This window comes from Oryctolagus cuniculus, chromosome 8 (genome assembly GCF_964237555.1).
Source record: "Oryctolagus cuniculus chromosome 8, mOryCun1.1, whole genome shotgun sequence".
NCBI classification, from domain to species: Eukaryota; Metazoa; Chordata; class Mammalia; order Lagomorpha; family Leporidae; genus Oryctolagus; species Oryctolagus cuniculus.
The window spans coordinates 94,833,113-94,858,404 of record NC_091439.1 but is presented as its reverse complement, the minus strand read 5'-3'; the positions used below and the strand labels follow the sequence as shown (position 1 = coordinate 94,858,404).

Below are 25,292 nucleotides of genomic sequence, written 5' to 3'. Positions count from 1 at the left end.
ACCATTTCCTTTCTTACCATCCTTCCTTATTCTCTGTCCCCCAGAACCACCCTATATTTAGCTTTCTACTTTTCCACCCCTTCTTTTGTTCCCAGTGTCAATTCTTGCATTCTAAGCTAGCTATCTTTAACTACCATTAGTCTTTCCTTTAAGTTAATATTCTCTGTTATGTCTTCCTCTATTCCTATCATACTGTCTCCTAATGTGTCACTTGTCCATTAACCCCTCTCTTTGCTGACTCCTTCCTTCCCTTCAATTCCTTTTCCCTGCTATGCCATTTTCATATCTTAACACTGCATGTCACTTTCTCCCTTTTTATATCTATTTTCTAAACTCTACCTAAATTTTTTCTTGACCCAGCCTAACCATCATTGTAGAATATATTTTGGAAATAGTACTGAATGATATCTACTTTTTTTCTTATGGTATCTACAAGGTAGACACAGCTCAGTTAGAGAAACACATTCATGGAGAAGGGGAGACAGGCTAGTTACCAGAACTAGCATCCTAGGGGAAAGGCTTAGGAAAGCAGCGAATGGCAAATAGAAGAAACTGCCACTCTGGGACTGAACATCAAGAAGAAAAGACATGGACTTGCCACATCCTGTTACCAGCTCAGAATCTGCAGGGTCTATGGGAGGCATTTTCGAAAGTACTCTTGTAAACAAATAAAACACTCACTATTTAGTGTTTTATAACTATTGCAGCCTATGTGATTCACCATATATGCTACTACTAATAACTCATTCTTCATATCCTTGTAGAATTATTCAGACACACTTTCCTGGTGCCTTGATTACATAGTGTAAATTATTTTGTAAAGTAGTATTTCTTGCTTAAAGTATATCCAGGTTTTTATTATTTTTATTATTATTATTAATATTGTTAATGGAATTTTTACCTGTTCTCTGAATATTCCTAATGTAGAAGAGAAAATTCTCAGAATTACATAGAAAGTTTCCTTCTAACTCAAAGGAATCTCTTTGGAGAAAATTTGGGGAGAGATTTCAAAAGATCTCAGAAATTTGGGGAAATACCATATTGAGAACTTGAGGAGAAAAGGAATCTTGCCTTTGAGTCTTCTAAAGTACCTAGCACAGTGGTTTTCACATAAAAGGTATTCAACAAAGGTTTATTACTTGGCTGATTTTTGAATGGCTTTCAGAGCTCCCATGAAAAGACCACTCTGTTTCTCCTGAAGTGAACTGTCTGGGATGCTGATTGAGGCACCACTTTCAGTAGCTTGATATATTCAGCAACATTTGATTTATAAAATTTCAGATGACCTATGCAATCCACAAGTTGTTTAATGTCCTCCCTGCCCCACCAGTCTTATATTTTAAACACATGTTGAAAATCATTAACTTTTTCTCTAAGAATTACCCACTCAAAATAAAACTACATTTATTATTATGTTTCACTACTTTTTTCAATTTTTTTGGAAATCTCAATATGAATACTTTCATTGCAAAACACTCTCTTCTTATATTACACCAAAATATATGGGTCACTCGGTGATTTTGGCACATAAGCTGACACTTCTGAGTCTATGACAGGCTACCACTTAAATTATCATCTGAGACCTCGGTAATGCAGAAAGTAAGCCAAAAATATCTACTGAATTTGAGAACATACAAGTAGAATAAAAAGAAGGGGAACTGTTCCTGTAGAAAAGGACTCTTCATCCCATCAGCTCAGGAACGCTTTGGAAAGCCTGCATCTTCCAGACCCAAGTTCCTCCCAGTAAAGAAATCATTTATTCTATGTGTCCTAGATAAGCTATTGATAAAGCTTTTAAAGTCTGCTTTAAAGTTAAGGTAGGGGTGAGCATTTGGCTTAGCAGTTAAGATACCCAACCCAAACTAAAGCACCTGTGCTAGAATCCCAGCTCCACTCCTGATTCTAGCTTCCTGCTAATGGGCACCCGGGCAGTCAGTAGGTAATGGGTCAAGTACTTGGGTTCCTGACATCCACATGGGAGACCTGGATTGATTTATTGGCTCCTGGCTTTGGTCTGGTCAACCTCTGTTTGTTGCAGACATTTGGGAAGTGAACCAGTAGATCTGCCTGTCCCTGTCTCTGTATGTCTCTCTGTTTTCAAATAAACAAATAAACTTTTTAAAAATAAATTTAAAGTGCACATGGTAGAGATGGGGAGATTCTGAACATGGTCTTCATTGTCTCTAATATCCCTACCCTTGACTACTGCTTCGTTTCTATGACAAGTTCCTATGTCTAGGGGTCATGTCACTTGCTGATTCTAAAACAGCTGGTTATAGCCTACAATGTCTTTAGTTGATAATGTAAATAAAGAAGAAGGAAATGGTATCTGAGGACTACATGAACATGAGATAATCCAGGAAGCCTCATACACACCTGTCTTACAGGCTTCCCTGTTGCACAGCCTCAGACTTCTCTTCGTTAACAGTACCCAGTTGGCTGTGGGAAGTCTCGCACAGCCTCACTCTATGTTGGAAGCAAAGGAAGGCAATGAAATGCGGGCTCCAGCAAACTCTACACAAACTCAGCCTAGTAGCCACCATAGTTGAGAGTTGTCCTCTGGCTTTTTGAGGCACCTAAAAATGTAGAAAATGTTTTACATTGGGTTACTTACATCAGTCTTAACCTTAAAAGAAATTGATAAGAAATTACCTGTAAGATATTTTAGTAGTTGTTTTTTTAGATCTCTGCCCATTTGTTTCTTCTTCCCTTGCTTACTTATCCCCATCTCCTTAAGTCATGTCCTTAAGAAACCCAAAGAAGATCCATCTTGTCTCCAGAAAATCAAACTTCTCTACCAAGAACCAAAAAGGGAACCAGAAAGGTTGAACTTAAAAGCAGCAGCTCTTTTCCCTGCTTCACAAAGCCTCAAGGTTTTGCTGTGACTCGAGCCAATGGCTAATTAAAACCCAGCAGAAAGCCACACTTGATGGAAAACAGGTGGTCATTGTTTTAAAGCAGAGGAGAGCGTTTGCTTTCGTCCACCTGTCTTCCTTGCCTCTGCACCTCACCCCTAGCCTAATGATGTCAGCTGCTGGACATTTTTCTTTCAATTTGTATTTATCAGTCAATTTCATTTAGAAAAATGTCTCAGCTGGTCGCAGGCAAAATTCTCTGCTGGAAGAGGAAAATCTCCCAACAAAGAAGCACAGAGGAGGCCAAGATGTCATTTGACACACATGTAATTGTGAAACAGATGAAGCTGCTGCCAGTGCCCATTACCTGCCCAGTTAAGGTCCTCTTGCCCTCACCTGTCTGGACACCTAGCACTTTCAGTTCTGAGCTTCATCAGAGCCTGGACAGTAATTAGCTCTTAGCTAATCCAAATAATCATATATCATTTCTTTCTGCACTGTATAACTTGGCAAAAACTTTTTTTCTCAAATGTTGACTAATACATAGTCCTCCCAGATCATGCACCATTCCCTAGAGTGAGTGTAGGGGCCGGTGTTTTTAGCACAGCAGGTTAGGCTGCCACTTGCAACGCTGGCATCCTACATTGCAGCACCGATTTGAGTTGGCTTCTCCAGTTCTGATCTAGATCCTGGAAAAGCAGCAGAGGATGGACCAAAAACTTGGGCCCCTGCCACCCAGGTGGAAGGCTCAGATGAAATTCCTAGTTCCTGGTTTACACTAGCCCTGACCTGGCTACTGCAGCCAGCTGGAAAGTGAATTCGCAGATAGAAGACCTCTCCCTCTCTCTGTCACTCTGCTTTTAAATAAAGAAAATAAATCTTAAAAAAAAAAAAAAAAGGACTGTAACCATGGCATACCTGGAGAACGATAATGTGATAAAATTTTGTTTGCAAGAGACCTTACCAGTCCTTCCATTGTTAAACCACATGGACAGCTGCCTCCTTTAATCAGGGCTCAGCCTGGTCTGACAGTGTTCCCTGCCATACTGGTCTTTCACACGTTTTGATGCACATATGAAACTTGTTAAAATGCAGATTACCATTTTGAAGTTTTTTGTTTTTGTTTTTTTGACAGGCAGAGTGGACAGTGAGAGAGAGAGACAGAGAGACAGAGAGAAAGGTCTTCCTTTGCTGTTGGTTCACCCTCCAATGGCCGCCGCGGCCGGCACGCTGCAGCCGGCACACCGTGCTGATCCGATGGCAGGAGCCAGGTACTTATCCTGGTCTCCCATGGGGTGCAGGGCCCAAGCACTTGGGCCATCCTCCACTGCACTCCCTGGCCACAGCAGAGAGCTGGCCTGGAAGAGGGGCAACCAGGACAGAATCCGGCGCCCCAACCGGGACTAGAACCCGGTGTGCCGGCGCCACAAGGTGGAGGATTAGTCTAGTGAGCCGCGGCGCCGGCTATTTTGAAGTATTAACATGTCTCCAGTGGATGATGATTCAACCAGTTGGTGGACCAAGCCTGGGGTGGCAAAGTGCTAAGCTGTTTCCTGTAAATGAATGACAACTGAACACTCTTCAGTAAAGAGAAAGGTCTTTACTACTGGAAAAACAATTTCACCAATTTGAAGGAATGTGTGTAAATGAAGCATATAAGTGAAAGACTTGATGGAGAACACAAAGAGGAGCAGACTGATCCTGTCTTTTTCCTTGATTTATGTTGTTCCTTCCTGTTTGCCTGGCAAACAGTTCTAGAAAGTTCCATAGGCTTATGCAATTAACATCTTCTCCAAGATTATCCCCACGGCAACATTCCTAGCTTCTCTGGAATCCTGCAGCTCACTGTCTTACATTTAATCATACATTAGTTGTATGTCATGTGCCAAATTTTACCTTTGTTACTTTTGCCTATAGAAGAAGTAGGTACATTCTTAAATATCTCATAGCAGCTGACACTACTGAGGTAGATCCTAAGTAAACATCATTCATTCTATATATATGCACATGAAAATTAAATTGGCACATGAGTTACCTAAATCCCTATGTTTATATCAGCTTAACTCACAATAGCTAAGAATCAATCCAGATGTCCGTGAACTGATGACTGGATAAAAAAAAAAAAAAAAAAAAGATGGTATCTATACATGATGGAATACTCCTGAGTCGTAAAAGAAACAATGAAATCTTGTCTTTTGCAGCAAAATGGATGGAATTGGAGACTATTGTGCTTAGTGAAACTATCAGTCCCAAAAAAGACAAATACCATGTCTTCCCTGACTTGTGGTAACTATCTACAGAGTACAAAAGAAAATATAATGCATATCAGCCAAATTGACATTTTGAGATTTGATTACTGTTTATAGTCCTTGACTGTACTCGTTATTTTTTTTTTTGGGGGGGGGACAGGCATAATGATACTTCCCATACTACTCTTTCTCCTTCCCTCACTTCCACCCTCCCTCTTCCTTTTCTTATTTTTATTTTCAGTTTTACAATGACATACTTTCAATTTACTTTATAATCACAAGCTTAATCCTCTAATAAATAAAGAATTCAACAAGTAGTAAGTAGAAAAACCACTGTTCCTAAAGAGTATAGTTGGCTGGCGCCGCGGCTCACTAGGCTAATCCTATATGTTCCTTTATACGAAAACTTTTATGAAACCTATATGAAAACTTTATATGAAACTTATATAACTTAAATAAAATATATATTTAAAAAGCTGCATATATGAAATACCTGAAATTTGTTTGCTTTATATAAATATTAAAATGTAAAAATTAGAATTTCACAAAGCTTATTAAAATTACAACTTAATTTATAATATTAAATATTAAAGAACATTTGGAAAATACTGAAAAGTAAATGGAAGCAAATAAAAAATAACATCTAGATGATTTCCTTCAAGTCTTTTCTCATGTATGTGTAGGGGATGTTCTTAAGGTCATTTTTTATGTAATCTTATATTTTCCTCTTCATATTGTATAAGTAAGTTATAAAAAATTAAGAATATTCAAAATTGGGAATGGCATTGTGGCATAGCAGGTTAAGCTGCCAGCTGGGATGACAGCATCTCATATAGGAACTGTTTCACTTCCCAGCTGCTCCACTTCCCATCCAGCTCCTCGCTAATGTGCCTAGGAAAGCAGCAGCAGATGACCCAAGTATCTGTGCCACTGCATCCACATGGGAGACCCAGATGGAGTTTCTGGTTCCTGGCTTACACCTAGTCCAGCTCTGGCCATTATGGCCATCTGGGGAATGAACCAGCAGATGGAAGATTTCTCTGTGTCACTCCTTGTCTCCCTGTAACTCTTTCAAATAAATAAATAAATATTTTTTAAAAAAGAATATTTAAAATTTCATCTCTGCACAAATGTGCAAATACACAGATGTGTGCATAACCATATGCATATACACACATAATAGCTGGCCTGTCAGCAGTGGGGTAGGATAAGCATCCTTGAATATTCTTTCCAGGTCTTGGCATTGGAACACCAATGTAGTCTAATGGATAAAACCATGGCCTGAGTTGGAATATATACTCTAAATGGCTAAGTGATACTGGGCACAGAATAGAGAACCCAGAAGTTAATGCATGCACATACAGCCAATTGGTTTTTTACAAAAGTGCTCAGACTTTATATTGAATTAAAAAATAGTCTCAACAAATGGTGCTGGCAAAACTAGATGTATAAATGCAGAAGAATGAAATTAGATCCATACCTCTCATCATATTCAAAAACCAATTCAAGATGGATCAAGGACCTGAATTTAAGATCTGAGACTATTAAGTTGCTGGAAGAAAATACAAGGTAAACACTCCAAGACATTGATGTAGGTGACAATTTTTTTGGATAAGAACCCTAAAGCACGGGCAACAAAATCAAAACAAAACAAATGGGATTATATCAAACTCAGAAGTTTCTGCACAGCAAAGGAAATAATCAACAGAGTGAAGAGACACCTAACAGAATGGTAAAAAATATTTGTGAGCTACCTATCCAACAAAAGATTAATGTCCAGAATATATCAGTAACTTTAAAAACTCAACAACAACAACAAAAAACAGTCCAGTTAAGAAACAGGCAATGAGGAGCTGTGACACAACAGGTTAAGCCACAGCCTGCAGTGCCAGCATCCCATCCTGGCTGCTCTACTTCTGAACCCTGCTAATATGCCTTGGAAAGCAACAGAGGATGACCCAAGTGCTTGGGCCCCTGCACCCACATTTGGGGAATGAACCAGCAAATGGAAGATTTTCTCTCTCTCCACCCTCCCCCTTCTGACTTATAAATAAATACATATATAAGTAAATAAATAAATAAATAAATAAAAAGAAATAGGTGAAGGACCACAACAGTTTTCAAAAGAAGAAATATAAATGGCCAGCAAATGTATGGAAAATGCTCAAGATCAATAGCTGTCAGGGAAATGAAAATCAAAACCACAATGCAACGTAACCTCACCCTTGTCAGAAGGCTAAAATTCAAAAGACAAAAACAAATGCTGGAGATGATGTGGACAAAAGGCAATACTTATATACTGTTGGTGGGAATGTAACGTCCAGCCACTGTGGAAAAGGGTATGGGGATTTCTTAAAGACTAGAAATAGACTTGCCAGATGATTCAGCAACCCCACCATGGGGTATATACCCAAAAGACATGAACTCATTGTATCAAAGAGATACCTGCACCATCATGTTTATAGCAGCACTGTTCACAATCACCAAAATATGGAATCAACCAAGGTGTTCATCATTAGATCAATGGATAAAGAATATGTGGCATTTATACACAATGAGATATTATTCAGCTATTAAAAAGAATGAAATTTTGGCCGGCGCCGCGGCTCAACAGGCTAATCCTCTGCCTAGCGGCACCAGTACACCAGGTTCTAGTCCCAGTCGGGACGCCGGATTCTGTCCCGGTTGCCCCTCTTCCAGGCCAGCTCTCTGCTGTGGCCAGGGAAGACAGTGGAGGATGGCCCAAGTACTTGGGCCCTGCACCCCATGGGAGACCAGGAGAAGCACCTGGCTCCTGCCTTAGGATCAGCGCGGTGCGCTGGCCGCAGCGCGCCGGCCACGGTGGCCATTGGAGGGTGAACCAACGGCAAAAGGAAGACCTTTCTCTCTGTCTCTCTCTCTCTCACTGTCCACTCTGCCTGTCAAAAAAAAAAAAATGAAATTCTACCATCTGCAGCAAAAATGGATGCAACTGGAGGACATCATATTGAGTAAAAAATCTGTACACAGAAAGACAAATATTACATGTTCTTCTCATGAATCTTCATAAACACAAACACCACAGTGAAAAATACTTCTATTCTTTGTGGGAGTTTTCTGATTATTTCCTCAGGAGTTGCACCTCTGGGACATGGTCTGAAAACATGCATAGACAGGACAACATACAAATGTTATGAGATCATCGGCCCTGGAATCTGATTGTCATGGATCCAACAATCAGTTCTCCATACATTACCTGTAAAACTTTAAGCAGATTACTCCTCATTACATCTGAGTCTTGTCATTTGCAAAATGGAGGTAGTGCTTATTTCATAGGCTTCTTGAGAATTAGGTGAAACAAATGTTAAAAATGCATGTTCATTGTATTTTGTAATTCAACCACTAGGTGGAAGTGAAGGTTTATCATTCTAAAGCGTGAGTCCCAAGCAATTCTCAGTGTGTGAGAACTGCAATTTTCCCAGCTGCATCCCAGAACGACTTACTCAGCATCTCTGGGAAACGGCTCATGTACTCTAGAAAAGTTTTTATTCACTTATTTATTGAGAAGCAGAAGGAGTAAAGAGCTCCCAACTGCTGATTCACTCCACCAAATGCATACAACATCCCACACTGGACTTATGTTGAATGCATTAAAATTTATAAAGCACTGAGTTTGATGCTTTGCACATAGTAAGTACTAAATTATACTTAACATTGTGGTGTTACAGTTAATGACCTTATGAAAGAAGGATGACCTTCAGGACTATAAATTAGCAGTCCTCTTTCAGCTAGCGTTTAATGAGGCTGAAAAGGCTGGAATAGGGGTCTTTTATATAAGAATCTGCAATGTGGTAACAAAAAAATTTCCCACTGGGTCCACAGAGAAACTGAGGCAAAGATGGGTAGGGAGTGGAGAGGCCTCTCCTACACACAGTGGTTGTGAGTGAGCAGAGTGGAGAGGCCTCTTCAGCAGCAGTCTCCCTTCAACGCCAGCATCCCTATGGTCACCGGTTTGAGTCCCAGCTGCTCCACTGCCAATCCAACTCCCTGCTAATGGGCCTGGGAAAACAGTGGAAGACGGCCCAAGAGCCTGGGCCCCTGACACCCAGGTAGGAGACCTGGATGGAGTTCTTGGCTCCTGGATTCAAACTAGCCCAGCCCAACCCTCACCACTATAGCCATCTGGGGAGTGAACAAGTAGATGGAAGATCTCTCTCTCTCCCTGTGGGGAGCAACTGGGAGCAACTCGGACTAGACTAAGTTACTGGAATTAAGACTTATTCTATGCATCTGCTCTCCCACAACATGGCGCTGGGAGAGGAGGACACAGCTTCTACCCAGCTGCCTCTCGCCAACTTGACAAGCTGCAGGACCTGCTCCTGATTGCAGGAGAGCAGCGTACTTGGCATGTGGGTAGCAGAGTTGGGATTGGTGGAAGAGGACTATAAAGGAGGAGAGAGACAACATGCACCAGGAACATCTGAGGGAACACCTGTGCAGCCCCCGAGAGAGCCGGCCGGCAGTGTGCCGCTCCCCCGTGGAAGTGGGGAATGTGGCCAGGGGGAACTGCCCTTCCACGGAGGTGGAAGGGACGGTAGCCAACCCGGGAAGAACCAGCAGCAAACCCGGGGAGGGCCGAGCAGACGAAAGAACAACGCAGGGTCCTGTGTCGTTCCTCCACGAAGACGGGGAGCGACATAATGGTGCCGTGACTCGGATATGAAGCCTAGGCAGGGTTTAGTGTCGTTCCTCCATGAAGAGGGGGAGCGACACTCCCCCTTTCAAATAAATAAATAAATATTTAAAAATAATAAAATAAGGGGCCAGCGCTATGGCTCACTTGGTTAATCCTCCACCAGCAGCGCCGGCATCCCATATGGGCGCCAGTTCTAGTCCCAGTTGCTCCTCTTCCAGTCCAGCTCTCTGCTGTGGCCCAGGAAGACAGTGGAGGATGGCCCAAGTGCACCCGCATGGAAGACCAGGAAGAAGCACCTGGCTCCTGGCTTTGGATCGGCACAGCGCCGGCCGAAGTGGCCATTTGGGGAATGAACCAATGGAAGGAAGACCTTTCTCTCTGTCTCCCTCTCACGCTATCTATAACTCTACCTGTCAAATAATTAAAAAAAAAAATAAAATAGTAATAAAATAAAATATAAAAATAATAAATAATAAATAAAAATAATAATATAAAAAATAAATAATAAAAAATAATAAAATAAAATAATAATAAAATAAAAAAGGAAACAGAATAATGTTTCTTCCCATCAATCTCCCATCACTTAAAATCCAGAGTCAACTTGCCATAGTGTCCCTAAATGTGTCAATTAGCCTTGGCATTCTGCCATAATGGAGTTTTAAGTGCCATGAAGACTTTGCCTTTTAACTTTATGTGTGAAATGACAAAGCCACCACAATACAGACAGACATGAATGCAGTGATTAATGAAACTACATCATACTTACAAACTGTTCATCAATAACAAATTATATTTAACTTACAAAAATTTAACACAAGCAAACTATTTCACACAGATATATGCTTATAAATCTATTTAATTGTTCAACTGTGTTAGAGAATACATATGTTGGAATACATACTTAGATTTGGATATAACAGAGATGATTTCTAATAGGAATTTCTTACAGTAACATGATTATCAAAACAAAAATTGTCCATAAAAATACAAATCTGTATCATCTGCTGCTAAGTCTGCATATGAAGTCAAAATATCATATTCAATTATGCATTTAATTACATCACTTTTGGTTAATTGGTTTCAAAAACATTAGTGATCTCATTTTAAATTATTTTTACAAGTAGCTCCAAAATATGTTTTGCAATAATTATTTTTCTCAGGAAGACAATTAATGGACCCACACATACATTTTCTCTACACAGTGAAAAGTTTTTAAAGAGAATAGCAGGGAACGGGCAAAGCTCTGGCTCTCCAAGGCAAAGGCAAATGCAAAAACAAAGAGAGGTGGGTGCAACATTTAACTATGCCTCCTGACTTTCACTTCTTGAGTTTCATTTTCTCCCTTTGTGTATTTTTTGAAATGCTAGAAACCATTTTCTGAAGGAGGCATACCCTTTCAGACAAACATGATGATTGACAGATTTTAATGCTTAAAAGTAGGAGCATGTGGTTCAGGAGTAATTACCTAATAAAGATAGCAATGGTATTAATTCAATTACCTTGGGGAGAGGGGGGTAGTTTTACAACACCTAAAAAAATAAATCTTGCTTTCAAATTCACTGGTAGTAAATTTATTAACTTTCTGGATCAAAATGGAGAGCATCTCAAGAGTTGTGGATTGTCAGCAATCCCTTGAGTTAGTCAGGATAGCAGGAATCCGGGGTCAAGGTTGCCTTAACCATTCTGGTCACACCCCTATGAGTAATTGGGACCAAAGTTGTGTAGCACTTGTTTCTGTCGTAAGTGTAACAGGTCTCAGAATAATCGTCATCGGGACAGATGTTGCTTTGGCTAGCAGTAAACACCTGATTGTCCAGCTCTATTTCCGTAGGATCACATTTTTTACAGCTGAAAGACAGAACAAGCACATTAGACAATCCCTAGCAAATGCTGTATCAACATCTGAGTGACTACACATTTTTTCTAGTCAATTAATTCTTGCAGCAAATGATGATTCCTTTCAAACCTAAACAGCTCTACAACACGGCATAGTTTGCGATATATTTCAACTGTCAGTATACAAAAACTAGTTGAAAGTAAGCAGTATAATATATGATATATGATTGCTTTATTTACATAATACAGTCAGTTCTACTGTGTTAAAATTTATTCCCAATTGTACACTTAAATAAGCAATAAACAAGAAAGGAAGACCTTTTTAATAAACTGTTTGATATAAATTATATCATTTCCAAAGAAACATCTGCATGTTTATAAGCTAAAAACACTTACTGAACTATTAAAATAAATTGGCCCTTCCTTTATGAATGGCAGTAATTTCTTCTTTAGAATAAATTTACAGCTAATTTTAATCTGTGACAAAATTATACAAATTTGATAACTAATAATTAACATAAGAATAAATGTATTTGAAAGTTCAGATTATATTTGTAACTGTTTATATCTGAACATATCATCAAAAACCTTCTGACTAACAAGGTTAAAGTTACTGACTTCCACAACGGTATTTATATGAAGGAAAATCTCTTACAGGTTAGCCAAATTATACTTGAATTCGGTTCTCAATGGTGAGGTGGGATCAGAGATATTCTCCCTGGTGTTCAGAGGAACGCTAAAAATAAGAGGGAAAAAAAGGAGTAAAATGTAAACATTGTTATTTTTGGTAATAGGTATATTGCTAGAACAATACTATATTGCAATGGCACTAACCACTGCATTTATATACCATATAGTAATACCATTACTCAATTTTTACAATAATTTGCACTATTTTAAATATTTCCCATTTCAAATAAACCTCAAAGCTGCTCCTCTGTCAACTATCTTTGTTTACTTCACAAATCCCTGTTTTCTTTTAAAAATCACCTCAAGTTTTACCTCTGTGAGATTACCTTGATCCTCTTTCCACCCTTCAACAAATTTTTCTCTCTATGGTCTCATTAAATTTCACATATATGTATTGCAACAAATGCCATATCATAGTTGCTTATCTATAACCTGGATGCTTCTCTAGCTACATAAGTTCCTTGAGGCAAAATACATTTAGGTATTCTTTGTACCTGGCTAGATGTGTGGCATGTGGAATATATCCAATATTTGTGGGATGAATAGACATTTTATCTACATTTCAGAGATGCAAACCCTGTAAATCAGAGAGGCTATTGACCTACCCACAACAACTAAGTAGCAAAGCTGGAATTTTTTTCATGCTGATATCCCAAGGAAAATTAGATAATGGTTATCAGCTAATTCAAGTGATTCCCTTAACCTTTTGCATTTTTTTCATCTATGTCATTATCCCTTCTCATATGTATCCCTCCCTGACAAAAGAAACAAAGAAAGCCAGTGCTGCGGTGTAGAGTGTAAAGCTGCCACCTGCTGGGCCAGCATCCCATATGGGTGACAGTTCAAGTCGTGGCTGCTCCATTTCTGATCTAGCTCTCTGCTATGGCCTGGGAAAACAGTGGAAGATGACTCAAGTCCTTGGGCTCCTGCATCCACGTGGGAGACCTGGAAGAAGCTCCTGGCTCCTGGCTTCAGACTGGCACAACTCCTGTCATTGGGGCCATCTGGGGAGTAAACCAGCGATGGAAGACCTCCCCCACCCCCCGCCTCTCTGTAACTCTACCTTTCAAATAAATAAATAAATATTTTTTAAAAAAAATAAATGTAATTATAAAAGAAACAGAAAAATTTGTGTTTCCTAACGCAATATTTAGCAATACCATTCACACATGTATCCAAGCCAAAAATCTAGATGTCAGCCCCTATTCTCCCTCCTTATGAGGCCTCTATCTAGTCAATCTCATAGTCCAGTTGATTCTCTTTCCTTGTATGTATGAAACCTATGCACTTGTCTCTTTTGTCTCTCTTCTCATTATGACTGCCTTGGCTCAGTATACCACACCATACCCCTCCAAGATCGCTCCAAGATCGCAGCAATACCCTCCTTTTGTCTTGATGCCTTGGCTTCATTATTGCCAAAATGGCCCTTCTAAAATGCAAACCTAATTTCTTTCTCTGGTTAAAACCGACAGCAACTCCCACAGATAATAGGGTGTCCTTAAGAGAGCACAGGAGGCACTTCATAATATGCTCCCAACTCAGTCTCATCTCTCACCACACCACCCTCTTCTGGCAGCTGTATACAACTGCTTAAGGAGTTCCACAAACTGGGGTCAGCGTTTGCTGCAGCAGTTAAGCCCCTGCCTAGGACAGCCTCCTCCCCTATCCAGCGGGAGTTCCTGGATTTGACTCACAGCTTTGCTTCTGAATCCAATTCCTTACTAATGTGTGCCCTGGGAAGCAGAAGGTGATGGTGCAAGTATTTGGATCCCTGACACCCACAGAGAAGACCTGGATTGAGTTCCTGGTTCCCAGCTTCGGCCTGGACTGGCACAGACCCAGTTATTGTGGGCATTTTGGGAAATGAACCAGTGGACTGGAGATCTCTCTCAGCTGCTCAAATAAATGAAATAAATAATTTTAAAAAGGAAATTCTATAAACTGACCATGATTTTATCATTGCCAAGTGGCTTTTATCATGGCAATGATAAAAGCATGGTCAGTTTGTAGAAACTACTTAGTGCGTAAACTACTTAGTGTGCCTGACACTAAGCTAAGTATGTTACATGAAGATCTCACCTATTCCAAACACATCCTTCCTGCCTCCCATCCCATTATCACACTCCTTCCCCCCAACACTAACTCTGTCCCAAGATTGAACTCAGTGCCCTTCCTCAGTGCCCCTATAACATCTATGCCTTCTTTTATCATACAATTTACTGTATTTGATTGCCTTTTTAAAAATGTTTATTTATTTGAGAGGCAGAATGACAGAGACAGACAGATCTACCCACTGGTTCACACCTAACATGCCTGCATTAGACAGGGCGTGGGCAGACCAAAGCCAGGAGCCCAGAACTCCACCAAGATCTCCCACCTGCGTGGCAAGGACTCAAGTACTTGGGCCATCACCTGCTGCCTCCCAGGATGGATATTAGTAGAAAGCTGGGTTGGAAGTGGAGTAGCTGGTACTCAAATCAGACATTCTGATCTGGAATATAGATGTACCGAGCAGCAATTTAACCCACAATGCCATAACACTTGCCTATGGTTGCCTTTTTAATTGTGTAAAATTTCCTCTTAGATAGTAAACTCTGTGTTTAATATAAACTGTTGTATTTCCTAGCCTAGTACAAACCCTTAATATTTGGCATTTGCTAGACAAATACTTATTGAATGAATTAATGAATAAATGTGCCTACTCCTTATTAGGTTGTAACAGCTTTAGTAAGAGGCTTTAAATAATGAGAAAGGCAAGGGAATAGACATTTATGAGGGTCTACTATAAGATGAACACTATTCTTTTATGAATTCCTATATTTAGTCACCCTCACAACCCTATAAATTATATGTGTACATATTCATACATAGATGATTCTCTCTTTCTTATAATTTAGGAATCAGGGTCAATTTACTGAAGTACTTCCCCAAAGTCACATCATTTTAGTAAGTGATGGAGTTGGCAATGATGCCACAGTGACACAGCAATGTTAATGTACTTTGAGAAATGAGATCAAGAAAGATTAATTTACATCAGGCAAAGTGGCCTGAAGTAACAGAACTATCAGTAAACAATACAAAACAGTTTTTAAAAATGTCATAAAAGAAGAAGATGAGTTAAGCATCATGGAGGGCTGTTTTTAAAACTCTCCACCTGAGAGTGGGCAATTGGCTCAGGGTTAGTTAAGTTTGCTTGGGATGTCTGCAGGACACATTGGAGAGCCTGGTTCCAGTCCTGGATACTCTGCTTCCAATCCAGTTTCCTGCTAATGCGCACTAGGTGGGAAGTGACAGATGATGGCTCAGGTACTTGGATGTCTGACACACACATGGGACACCCAGACTGATCTCAGGGCTCCTGGCTTTGGCCTGGCCCAGCCCAGCTGTTGCAGGCAGTTGAGGAGTGAACCAAGGGATAGAAGATTTCTCTCACGCTCGCTCTCTCTCCATCTCTTTCTCTCTGCCTTTCAAATATATCAAATAAAATAAAAATGAATAAATTCAAAACTTCTTAAAATTTCCCCCTAGAGATATTCACATTAGTTAGACATTCTTCTTCAACATGGCTTAATTGCCAGTGTCATGAATGCACCCCTTCCAAACCTGCTTCTCTAATTGTCCTGTCCCTAACAGGGAGCTTGTAGGGCAAGGCCTTAGAAGGAGTGATAGCTAAACTAAGACAAACAGATTGGAGAGAAGAGAATCAGGCTGAGAGGGCCAGAAGAAAGAGTTCCTTAGAGGAACCCATAGTTGTAAACATAAGAAAGGAATAAAGCACCACAGGATTGCTGGATGTTTAAAAATAAAGGAAATGTGGCAATGGATCATCTTGAGAATTATGCTAAGCTTTGTAGGTTAGGCCAAAGATTTGTAATATAACCTAAGAACAAGGTTGGTGAAGTCATCAAAAGGATTTTAAGCAGGATAATGACATAATAACTGGCACATAGATTAGGTGAACAAACAATAGTAAATATTTTTGAATATGTGTCAGAAACTACACAAACCATAAAAGGAATAGCTAAGCTCCATTTTTTATAATAACCCTACAAAATGGCAACTATCTTCCCCATGTTTAAAGATAATAAAGTTGTGGTGGCATTGTGGTGCAGCAGGTTGAGCTGCCAACTTGGGATGCTCATACCCTGTATTGGAATGTCAGTTTGGGTCCTGGCTACTCTATGCTTCCCATCCTGAGTCCTGCTAATGTACCTAGGACCCAGTAGACAGAGACATGGGAGAACAGATGGGATTTCTGGTTCCTGGTCCAGTTCAGTTAATTCAGGCATTTGGGGAGTGAACTTGCAGATGGAAGTCTCTCTCTCTCTCTCTCTCTCTCTCACTCTCACTCTTACTCTGCCTTTCATGAAAGCATGAAATGAATAAATAAATCTTTTTGAAAAAGATGATGAAGTTTACAGTGAATAAGGAACTTGCATATAAGAGCTATTTGGTGACCCAGTCTGAATTTGAAACACAATTCTTAAACACATTAAACTTTTTCCCATCAACTGAATAAGATTAAATTCTATGTTCTCTTTTTATAAGAGGTATTTGATTGAGGAGAAACTCTTAAGGAAGGAGTAGTTCACAAGGAAATCTTATTACTGATTGGACTACATAGAAATGTCATGTCACAAATATTATTAGTAGTCTTGCCATTGAGTAAGAGCTACAAAGCATATAACTGCACTGCTCACTCATACATGGAAAATGAAATGAATAGCTGAAGTCCATTTTACAAGTGAAGATTGAGTCTATTAGTCAGTTTGATCACTCCACCTAGTCTTCATGCAGATATTTAAGTGAAGGGTAAAATACTCAGTAGTCCACAAATGATACAAAAGGAGGCTTTTGTGTTATCTGAAGTTTCAGTTTTAACTGACCAATGGCAATTATAGCTCTAATTCAAATAGGAGCAACTCTATAGAAGCAGAGCAAGTGGATGACCACATCACAACCTTTGGTTGTAACTTGATCTAGCTGTTTTAATTGCCTGCAATCCTTTGATCCTGCCCTTAACTTCTACAAAATCACCTCAAGCTCACTAATAATGTTGAATCTCATGTAAGATGCTGTATATCCAAATGGAGAGTAAAGACATTCAAACAATGCTTAACGTTGGAAAGTAGCTCTGCTTACAACGGGAAACAGAAAGCATAAGATGCCACATACATAATTCTGATGTTTCTCTCCACAATGTCCTCACTGGGGTTGTCGGGATCACGGATGATCCTGGAAGTGATGCGGACACACTGGCATTTGTTGTCAACAAGAACAGTGCTTTCGTCTTCACCTTGGGATTGAGGGTAAAATATATTAAGAAGAAGAGAAAACAACAGTATATTTATATAATCATATTGAATTAATTTATCTTTCTTGCCTGCAGAAAAAAAGGTAAGTTTTATTGTTGATCAGTCTCACTTTTTCCCATGTATTTTCTTTATAATCTATAATAACTAAGTGGAGTCTCACATCACAGTGAACGATATCCCAGTGTGCTCTAAAAGGAATTTTCTCTTTTCCTGGGACCAGTCTATGAGAAAGAATCTGGTCTGGGAGGATTCTTATTTTCAGATAATGCTTCTAATAGAGGCAAAGTTTTCTGAATGACGTGGCCTTATACATCAGTGGCAAATGCCAAAGTGAGTGAGAAAACACAAATCTAAACTGGATGTCTCCCAGACCAAAGGAATTCATTAAAAAATGAACAAGAATTAGCATTAGCCTTTATAAACCCAATTTGAAATGTCACATCCTTCTTAACCTTTTATTTGTACTTAAAATGTGTGTGGGGGCTGGCGCTGTGGCACAGCTGGTAAAGCTACCACCTGCAGTGCCAGTATCCCATATGGGTGCTGGTTCGAGTCCTAGCTGCTCCACTTCCAATCCAGCTCTCTGCTATGGCCTGGGAAAGCAATGGAAGATGGCCCACGTCCTTGGGCCCCTGCACCCAGGTAGGGGACCCAGAAGAAGCTCCTGGCTCCTGGCTGCAGATTGGCATAGCACCAGCTGTTGCAGCCAGTTGGGGAGTGAACCAGCAAATGGAAGACCTCTCTCTTTGCCTCTCCTTTCTCTCTGTGTAACTCAGACTTTCAAATAAAATAAATAAATCTTTGAAAAAAAAAGTTAATTGTCAGAATTGTTAATGAAAAATGTGTGTGTAATGCTTTAATTGCATTACAGCTAAGAACAGGCATATTTATCCCCAAGATAAACTTATTTTGTAGGATTTTTAAATATTCTCCACCACAACTTTCCTAATTATATTCTTTTTTCTTCTCAACAATCAAATTACCATGGTACAATGATTCGATCGAGTTGAAAAAGGCTACATTAATAATAGTGCTTTTAAGAATTATTTTAAAAGGTAGACTACATTCAGAGTACTGGAAATTTGTAAAAGCAATTTAGAGAATACTGTGTGGTATAAGCTCAACTTAATAGGAATAAATGAACTAATACACAGGTGCCATTTAAGCTTTCATTTTTGAGTATCAACATTTATTGTCCAGATTCGGTGAATGTAAAATGAATAAACCAAGAAAAGTTCTTATTTTCTGAATCTGGAGCAGTGAACAGGTTACCTATTAAGCTTTATTCATTAGTGCAAATAAAATAATAATTTTATTAAATATAAATTTATTCCTATAATTTGAGCTGACCTTTAAACATTCCTTCCATTAAGCTTCAATTAAAAAATATTTGGGGCCCGGCGCTGTGGCACAGTGAGTTAACGCCCTGGCCTGAGGCATGAGAATCCCATGTGGGCGGCCGGTTCGAGACCCGGCTGCTCCACTTCCCATCCAGCTCTCTGCTATGGCCTGGGAAAGCAGTAGAAGATGGCCCCTGCACCCAGGTGAGAGACCTGGAAGAAGCTCCTAGCTCCTAGCTTCGGATCGGCTCAGCTCTGGCCACTGCGGCCAACTGCGGAGTGAACCAGCAGATGGAAGACTTCTCTCTCTCTGCCTCTCCTTTCTCTGTGTAACTCTGACTTTCAAATAAATAAAATAAATCTTTTAAAAAAACATTTGGTACACAAATTCAATTTCAAGTTAAATGACCAGGATAGATACCATCATAACTGAAAGTCTAATTCCTCCAGAGATGATGCCCAGAGCAGAGAGGACCTCCTCATTGTAGTATTGCAGTCTTTATGATAACAGCCATTACAATGACATTTTAAAACCAGTCTTGCTATACTTATAATTGTCTGAAGTACTTTATAATGTACTTTATTATTCATAGTTCTTAATAAATCTCCAGACACGAGTCTATATAGTATTAGAGAAGAAACGTTATGGAGACATTCAAGGTAATGATAGGACTCTTATTAACATTCTAAAAAGAACAAATGATTCTAATGATATCTCCTTCCCTGCTTCTGAATCCATGAGCCATCAATTTTCCTCAATAAAATGTTCACTAATATATGACCAAAAATATAGATTGAGTCAAGTAAGTGACTTAAATACTTAGTATAAGATAGAAAATGTTACAGTCTATTATGGAATATAATTTATTTCTTTACCAGAAACTTAGAGACTATCAGTGCTGTTTTTATATAAGAATATCAAGCTGGGGTTGGAGCTGTGGCATAGAGGGAAAAGCTGGCACCTGCAGTGCTGGCATCTCATATGGGCGCTGGTTTGAGTCCTGGCTGCCTCATTTCAGATCCAGCTCTCTGCCATGGCCTGGAAAGCAGTAGAAGATGGCCCAAGGCCTTGGGCCCCTGCACCCACATGGGAGACCTGGAAGAAGCTCCTGGCTCTTGGCTTTGGATGGGTCCAGCTCTGACCATTGCAGCCATTTGAGGAGCAAACCAGTGAATGGAAGACCTCTCTCTCTTTCGCTGCCTCTGCCTCTGTAACTCTGACTTTCAAATAAATAAATATTTTTTTAAAAATAAAAGGATATCAGGAAGCCTAATATATGTACTAAAAATGTACAAATAGTTTGAATTTGCCAAGACACTTTTAAAATTCTCTCTCACTGATAGGTACTGTATCTTACTTTATTCCAGGAATAGCTGAGACAAAGTATGTGCTCAATAAATGTGTTATATTTAATTCAGTTTTCAAAAATAAGAAAATAGGCTTAACATTACAATGCATTACAATGCATGCTAAATATGACCACAATAAGTTTATTAAAAAGACAATTCCCTTATGCCCACAGAATAGGACAGTAATTAAGAAGTTTGGGCTACAGGGTCAGATCGCCTAGGTTCTATCTACCACTTGCTGTTTTGTAACTTTAGCTAAGTTATTTCACCTCTCTTAAGTCTCAACTGTCTCAACTATATGTTGAAAACAATAATAGAACCTATCCTCATTTGATTATTATAAGCATTAACAGGAATACTATAGATTAAGCAGTGTAATAACAGAATATAATATTCAATAAATGATAGCTGTTTTATATATTACTATATTTTTTGCAGATATTTTTATAGGCAAATGGACATGTTTCTAAATATATATAATTTATATATCTATATACATAAATATATTATATATGGTTTATTACTGTTTTATATTGCTTTATATATTTTAAAATATTAGAAAGCTATTATTCTTAATGTTTAGTATTAAAATATATGCAATGATTATTTTTATATTTTCTTAAAGTTTTACTTATTTTGAAAGGCAGAAAGAGAGGCAGAAAGAGGCAGGCAGAGATTTCCCATCTGCTAGTATACTTCCCAACTGCCCATAACAACTGGGACTGGGCCAGCAAAATCCTGGAGCTAGGAACTCCATCCAGGTCTCCCACATGGGTGGCAGGGATCCAACTACTTGAGCCATCACCTGCTTCCTCGCAGGGTGCCCATAAAATGATTATTCTTAATTATATTTCTACTATGCTCTTTCCTGAAATAAGAATAGGCTCAATAAGAGAAACAATCCAAATTATATCACTTTTAAGTCATGTGCCCTTTTATATGAAAATCATTTAATACTATAGTTCTATTTTCAGAATATATTCTAGTTTCTACAGTTGTTGAGCAAGTCAATAAACAAAACAAAGAACATCAGCCAGCAAGTTCTAGGCAACCTGTATACCATTAAACATTATTAAAGGGCCATCATAAATCTGTGGGCTCTGATCCAAGAAAGTTGTTAGGTCTGATGGCAGCGTCTCTGGGGAAATAAAACCCCAATGTATCATATATTGTATTTACAGTAATTATTACTTCATTTCTCTAGAACACTAATTAAAGAGACTCAAGGGAAATATTACTGATTTTTAAGTCAATATGGACATTGACAAAAATATGGCTAGTCACCCACAAATAACTATTTTTTATTCTGTAAGTTGTAATAGGAAGAGAAAGAAAGAATAAAAAGAATCTCTTTGAGTCTTGTCTGTGTCCAGTTCACAGTTCACACAAAGTGCAAAGCATGTTACAAAATAGTGGCTGGCTAACTGGTCAACCAAAGCATGCCCATAAATCTTAAAATCAGAAAAATAGATCTTTGCTGTATTTACCCTTTTTCTGGGTTCTTCTTCTAAATACTACATACCTGTGACAAGAACAGCCTGAGCAAAAATGGCCAGGATGCCCCAGAGAAGCAAATGGCTCTTCATCTTGACTTCCTTCTTTTGAAAAGCTGTAGCCAGAAAGTCGGGGTTAAGGTGTGTGATCGCTAAGGAGTGTGCAAATGATGGTGCTTCCGCTTTCTTAAAATAACACTCCTGGCAACTAACAAACTAAAAACAATCACAACTGCGGTTGAAGTCTGAACTTTAAAGGCTGCACTGGAAAGAAATGTATGATTCACATTTAAGTTGTTCTTCTAAGGCAGCCCCTCTCCCCTAACCCCACCCTCCAGAAAAACTACCATGATCTGATGCAATCACTTCTATTTTACATTTATGTTATAGAAATGTGTAAACTAGAAGACCAATAGTCATTTCACATCAAAAGTCCATTCAAGATGTTTAAATAGGGGTTCTTAGCTCTACTACTTAGATATATTCACATTGGACTTCCAACCAAATATCTGACATTTGTTGTGCCGAGAACAATGATTGCTGGGAATGGAAGGGAAGTAATGAAGTAAGGGAAGAAATGAAAGCACTGTAAGGTCCTAACTGAATCTATGTCAATTTTTACTAGTAATATTTAATTAACCAAACTAGTGGATTTAAATTTATAATGTATACTCTACTTTCAGCTATTTTATAAGCTCAAATATGGAGTTGGAATTAGAAACTGGTGGATACTAGATAAATCGATTGCCATGTTCTCATTTGATAAAAGGCAGACCTTATATTTTCTCATCTAGTAACACCTTTCAGAATTGTAAACCCATGAGATTTGTATTTGAGATGTCACAATAGAAAACTGAATCACTACAGAATTTTGTGTAACTTTTTTAGCTTATTTTTTAAAAATATAAATAAAAAACCTTAAGCTTTTAGACAGAGCACTCCTACCCCTTACCCACAACCAAACATGCTGGAACTTCTAGTCTCCTAGGGAGGGTTGGTTCCATGAATATGCTGGTTATATTTATATGCAACAGCACCAAATCTGATTGACTTTTTTGTCCTCAGCTCTAGTTTTTCAAACACTTCATATAGCATAAAGTAGGAAATGGCAGAATGAAAGAGATATTAAAAGCTAGTATGTAATTGTATTCCTCTAAAGAACATGTATTGAGGGGTAAAGTCATGGCTTGGGATACCTGCATCCCATATCAGAGTGCCAGCTTGAATCCTGGCACCTCTGCTTCAGATCCCACTTCTTGCTAATGCATCCTGGGAGGCAGCAGATGATGGCTCAAGCACTTTAGTCCCTGTCACCCACATCAGAGATCCACATGGAGTTGCAGGCTTCTTGCTTCAGCCTGGCCTAGCCCTGGTTATTGCAGAAATTTGGAGAGTGAATGAGCAAATGAAAGATCTTTCTCTCTATCTCTCTCCCTCTCTCCTTCCCTCCTTCCCTCTGCCACTCTACATTTCAAAAATAGATAGATAGATAGATAGATAGATAGATAGATAGATAGATAGATAGATAGAAAGAAGGGAGTAGGTTCAGCAGTGCTGTGGCAGAGCAGATAAAGTCACTGCTTGCAGTGCCGGCATCCCATATGGACACCAGTTCAAGTCTTAGTTCCTCCACTCCAATCCAGCTCTCTGCTGTGACTGGGAAAATAGTAGAGAATGGCCCAAGTCCTTAGGCCCTTGAATCCACGTGGGAGACCCAGAGGAAGCTCCTAGCTCCTTGCTTCAGATCAGCCCAGCTCCAGCCATTGCAGCCATTTGGGCAGTGAACCAGCAGATGCAAGACCTATCTCTCCCTCTCTGCCTCTGCCTCTCTGTAACTCTGCATTTCAAATAAATAAATAAATCTAAGGAAGGAAGAAAAGAAGAAAGGAAGGGAGGGATGGAGGGAAGGAAGGAGAGAGGGAGGGAAGGAAGAAAGATAGATAGGGGCCAGTGTTGGGGTACAGCAGGTCAAGCTGCCACTTGTGACACTCCATCCCATATTTGAGCCCCAGCTACTCTGCTTCTGATTCAGCTTCCTGCTAATGTTCCTGAGAAGACACCAGAAGATGGCCCAAGTGCTTTGGACCCTGCCACCCATGAGGAAGACTTGGATGGACTTCTCAGCTCCTGGCTTAAGCCTGCCCTTGACCTGCTTGGCTATTGTGGCTATTTGGGAAGGAACCAGCAGATAGAAGATATCTCTGCCCCCATCCCTTTATCTCTATGTGTCATTCTGCCTTCCAAATAAATAAATGAATAAACTTTATTTTTAAAAAAAGTATGATTCAAATTCCAATAAGAACAAAGTGCCAGGTACTAGAATATGGAATATTATTATACTGCCAAAGTTTATTCTCATTTTCATTGCTACTATCTATATATGACTTAGACACTACTGGATTTAAGAAAAATACCTTAGAGTCACATGAACAATTTTGTCTATTAGAAAAAGAAACAGATCTGAAAGCACATTATTTTAGTTTGTGGGCAGGGTGTCAAAACAAATATAAACCGCTTGAAATATTGCTTACACCTAACTGTAGTTTCTGATTTATTCTACCATTCCAGAACCAAGAAAAGGAGTAGTTAAAAGCTAGCTGGGTACTTTTTTAAGTCATTATTTCCTTGAAAATAAACCTAAAGCTGAACTGCCTTCTTAAGACAAACTGGTAAGTCCTTGGGAACTAATTAAAGCTTTCCTAAAAGCTTCTTTTTTTATAAAATTAAAGACTATTTAACAAATAATTACCAACCTAAACAAAAATTCTATATTTGGTGTTTTTTCTTTCAATCTTGCAGTTTTGTGTTTCTGTTTTGTAAACTATGTCTCTAAAAGATATTAATTTAATAAAAATAAGATGTGACACTTTTTTCACCAGAAGAGAGTCACCTGCACACAATATAGGATCAGGACCAGTGTCTGAACTTTGTCTAGGATTATCAACCTAGAATCATTTAAAGGATTGGTTAAAATACAGACTTCCTAGCTATATTCACAGAGAATTCTACAGTCTTGCAATATATATTTTCAAAAAGCATCCCAGGACATTTGGCACAGCAAATGCCTGCATCCCAATTAGAAGGGCCTGGGTTCACATTCTGACTCCACTTCCAAGTCCAGCTTCCTGTTAAAGCATATTCTAGGAGGCAGCAGATGATGGCTCAAGTACATGAGTCCCTTGCCACCCACATGGGAGACCAGATGAAGTTCCTAGCTCCTAGCTTCGGCCTAGACCAGAAATAGTTGTTGCAGCCATTTGAGGAGTGAACCAGGTGATGGAAGATCTCTTGTATGTCTGTCTCTCCACCTTTCATCAATCATCTGGTTCACTCTCCGAATGACTGCAACACAAAGCTGGGCTAGGTCAAAGAGGGGAGCATCCTGGGAGATGTTAGCCTTCTGTAAATAATGATGTTCATGATAAGAGACTTTTCACCTTTCCTTTTAACTTTGGGAGAACAAAAAGTAGGGAATTTTTCCTCTCTCCA

The 25,292-nt window shown here is 39.2% G+C and overlaps 1 protein-coding gene across 1 annotated transcript; it reads right to left on the bottom strand.

Moving 5' to 3' along the window:
* Nucleotides 1–10,617: 10,617 nt before the first annotated feature.
* Nucleotides 10,618–24,982, bottom strand: JCHAIN (joining chain of multimeric IgA and IgM). The gene is made up of 4 exons (XM_008267769.4): nucleotides 21,833–24,982; nucleotides 17,481–17,601; nucleotides 12,271–12,351; nucleotides 10,618–11,627 (listed from the first exon to the last, which is right to left on the bottom strand). The coding sequence occupies exons 1-4, from the start codon at nucleotides 21,894–21,896 to the stop codon at nucleotides 11,417–11,419; spliced, it is 477 nt and encodes a 158-aa protein (XP_008265991.2). The 5' UTR covers nucleotides 21,897–24,982; the 3' UTR covers nucleotides 10,618–11,416.
* Between the last annotated feature and the right edge of the window lie 310 nt (nucleotides 24,983–25,292).

Coding starts and splice junctions, on each gene's coding strand:
- JCHAIN (XM_008267769.4), bottom strand. CDS start 21,896: ATGAAGAGCCATTTGCTTCTCTGGGGCATCCTGGCCATTTTTGCTCAG. Junction 12,352..17,480: donor GAGAGAAACATCAGAATTAT/GTATGTGGCATC, acceptor TCTTATTTTTAG/CGTTCCTCTGAACACCAGGG. Junction 11,628..12,270: donor AAGTATAATTTGGCTAACCT/GTAAGAGATTTT, acceptor TCTGTCTTTCAG/CTGTAAAAAATGTGATCCTA.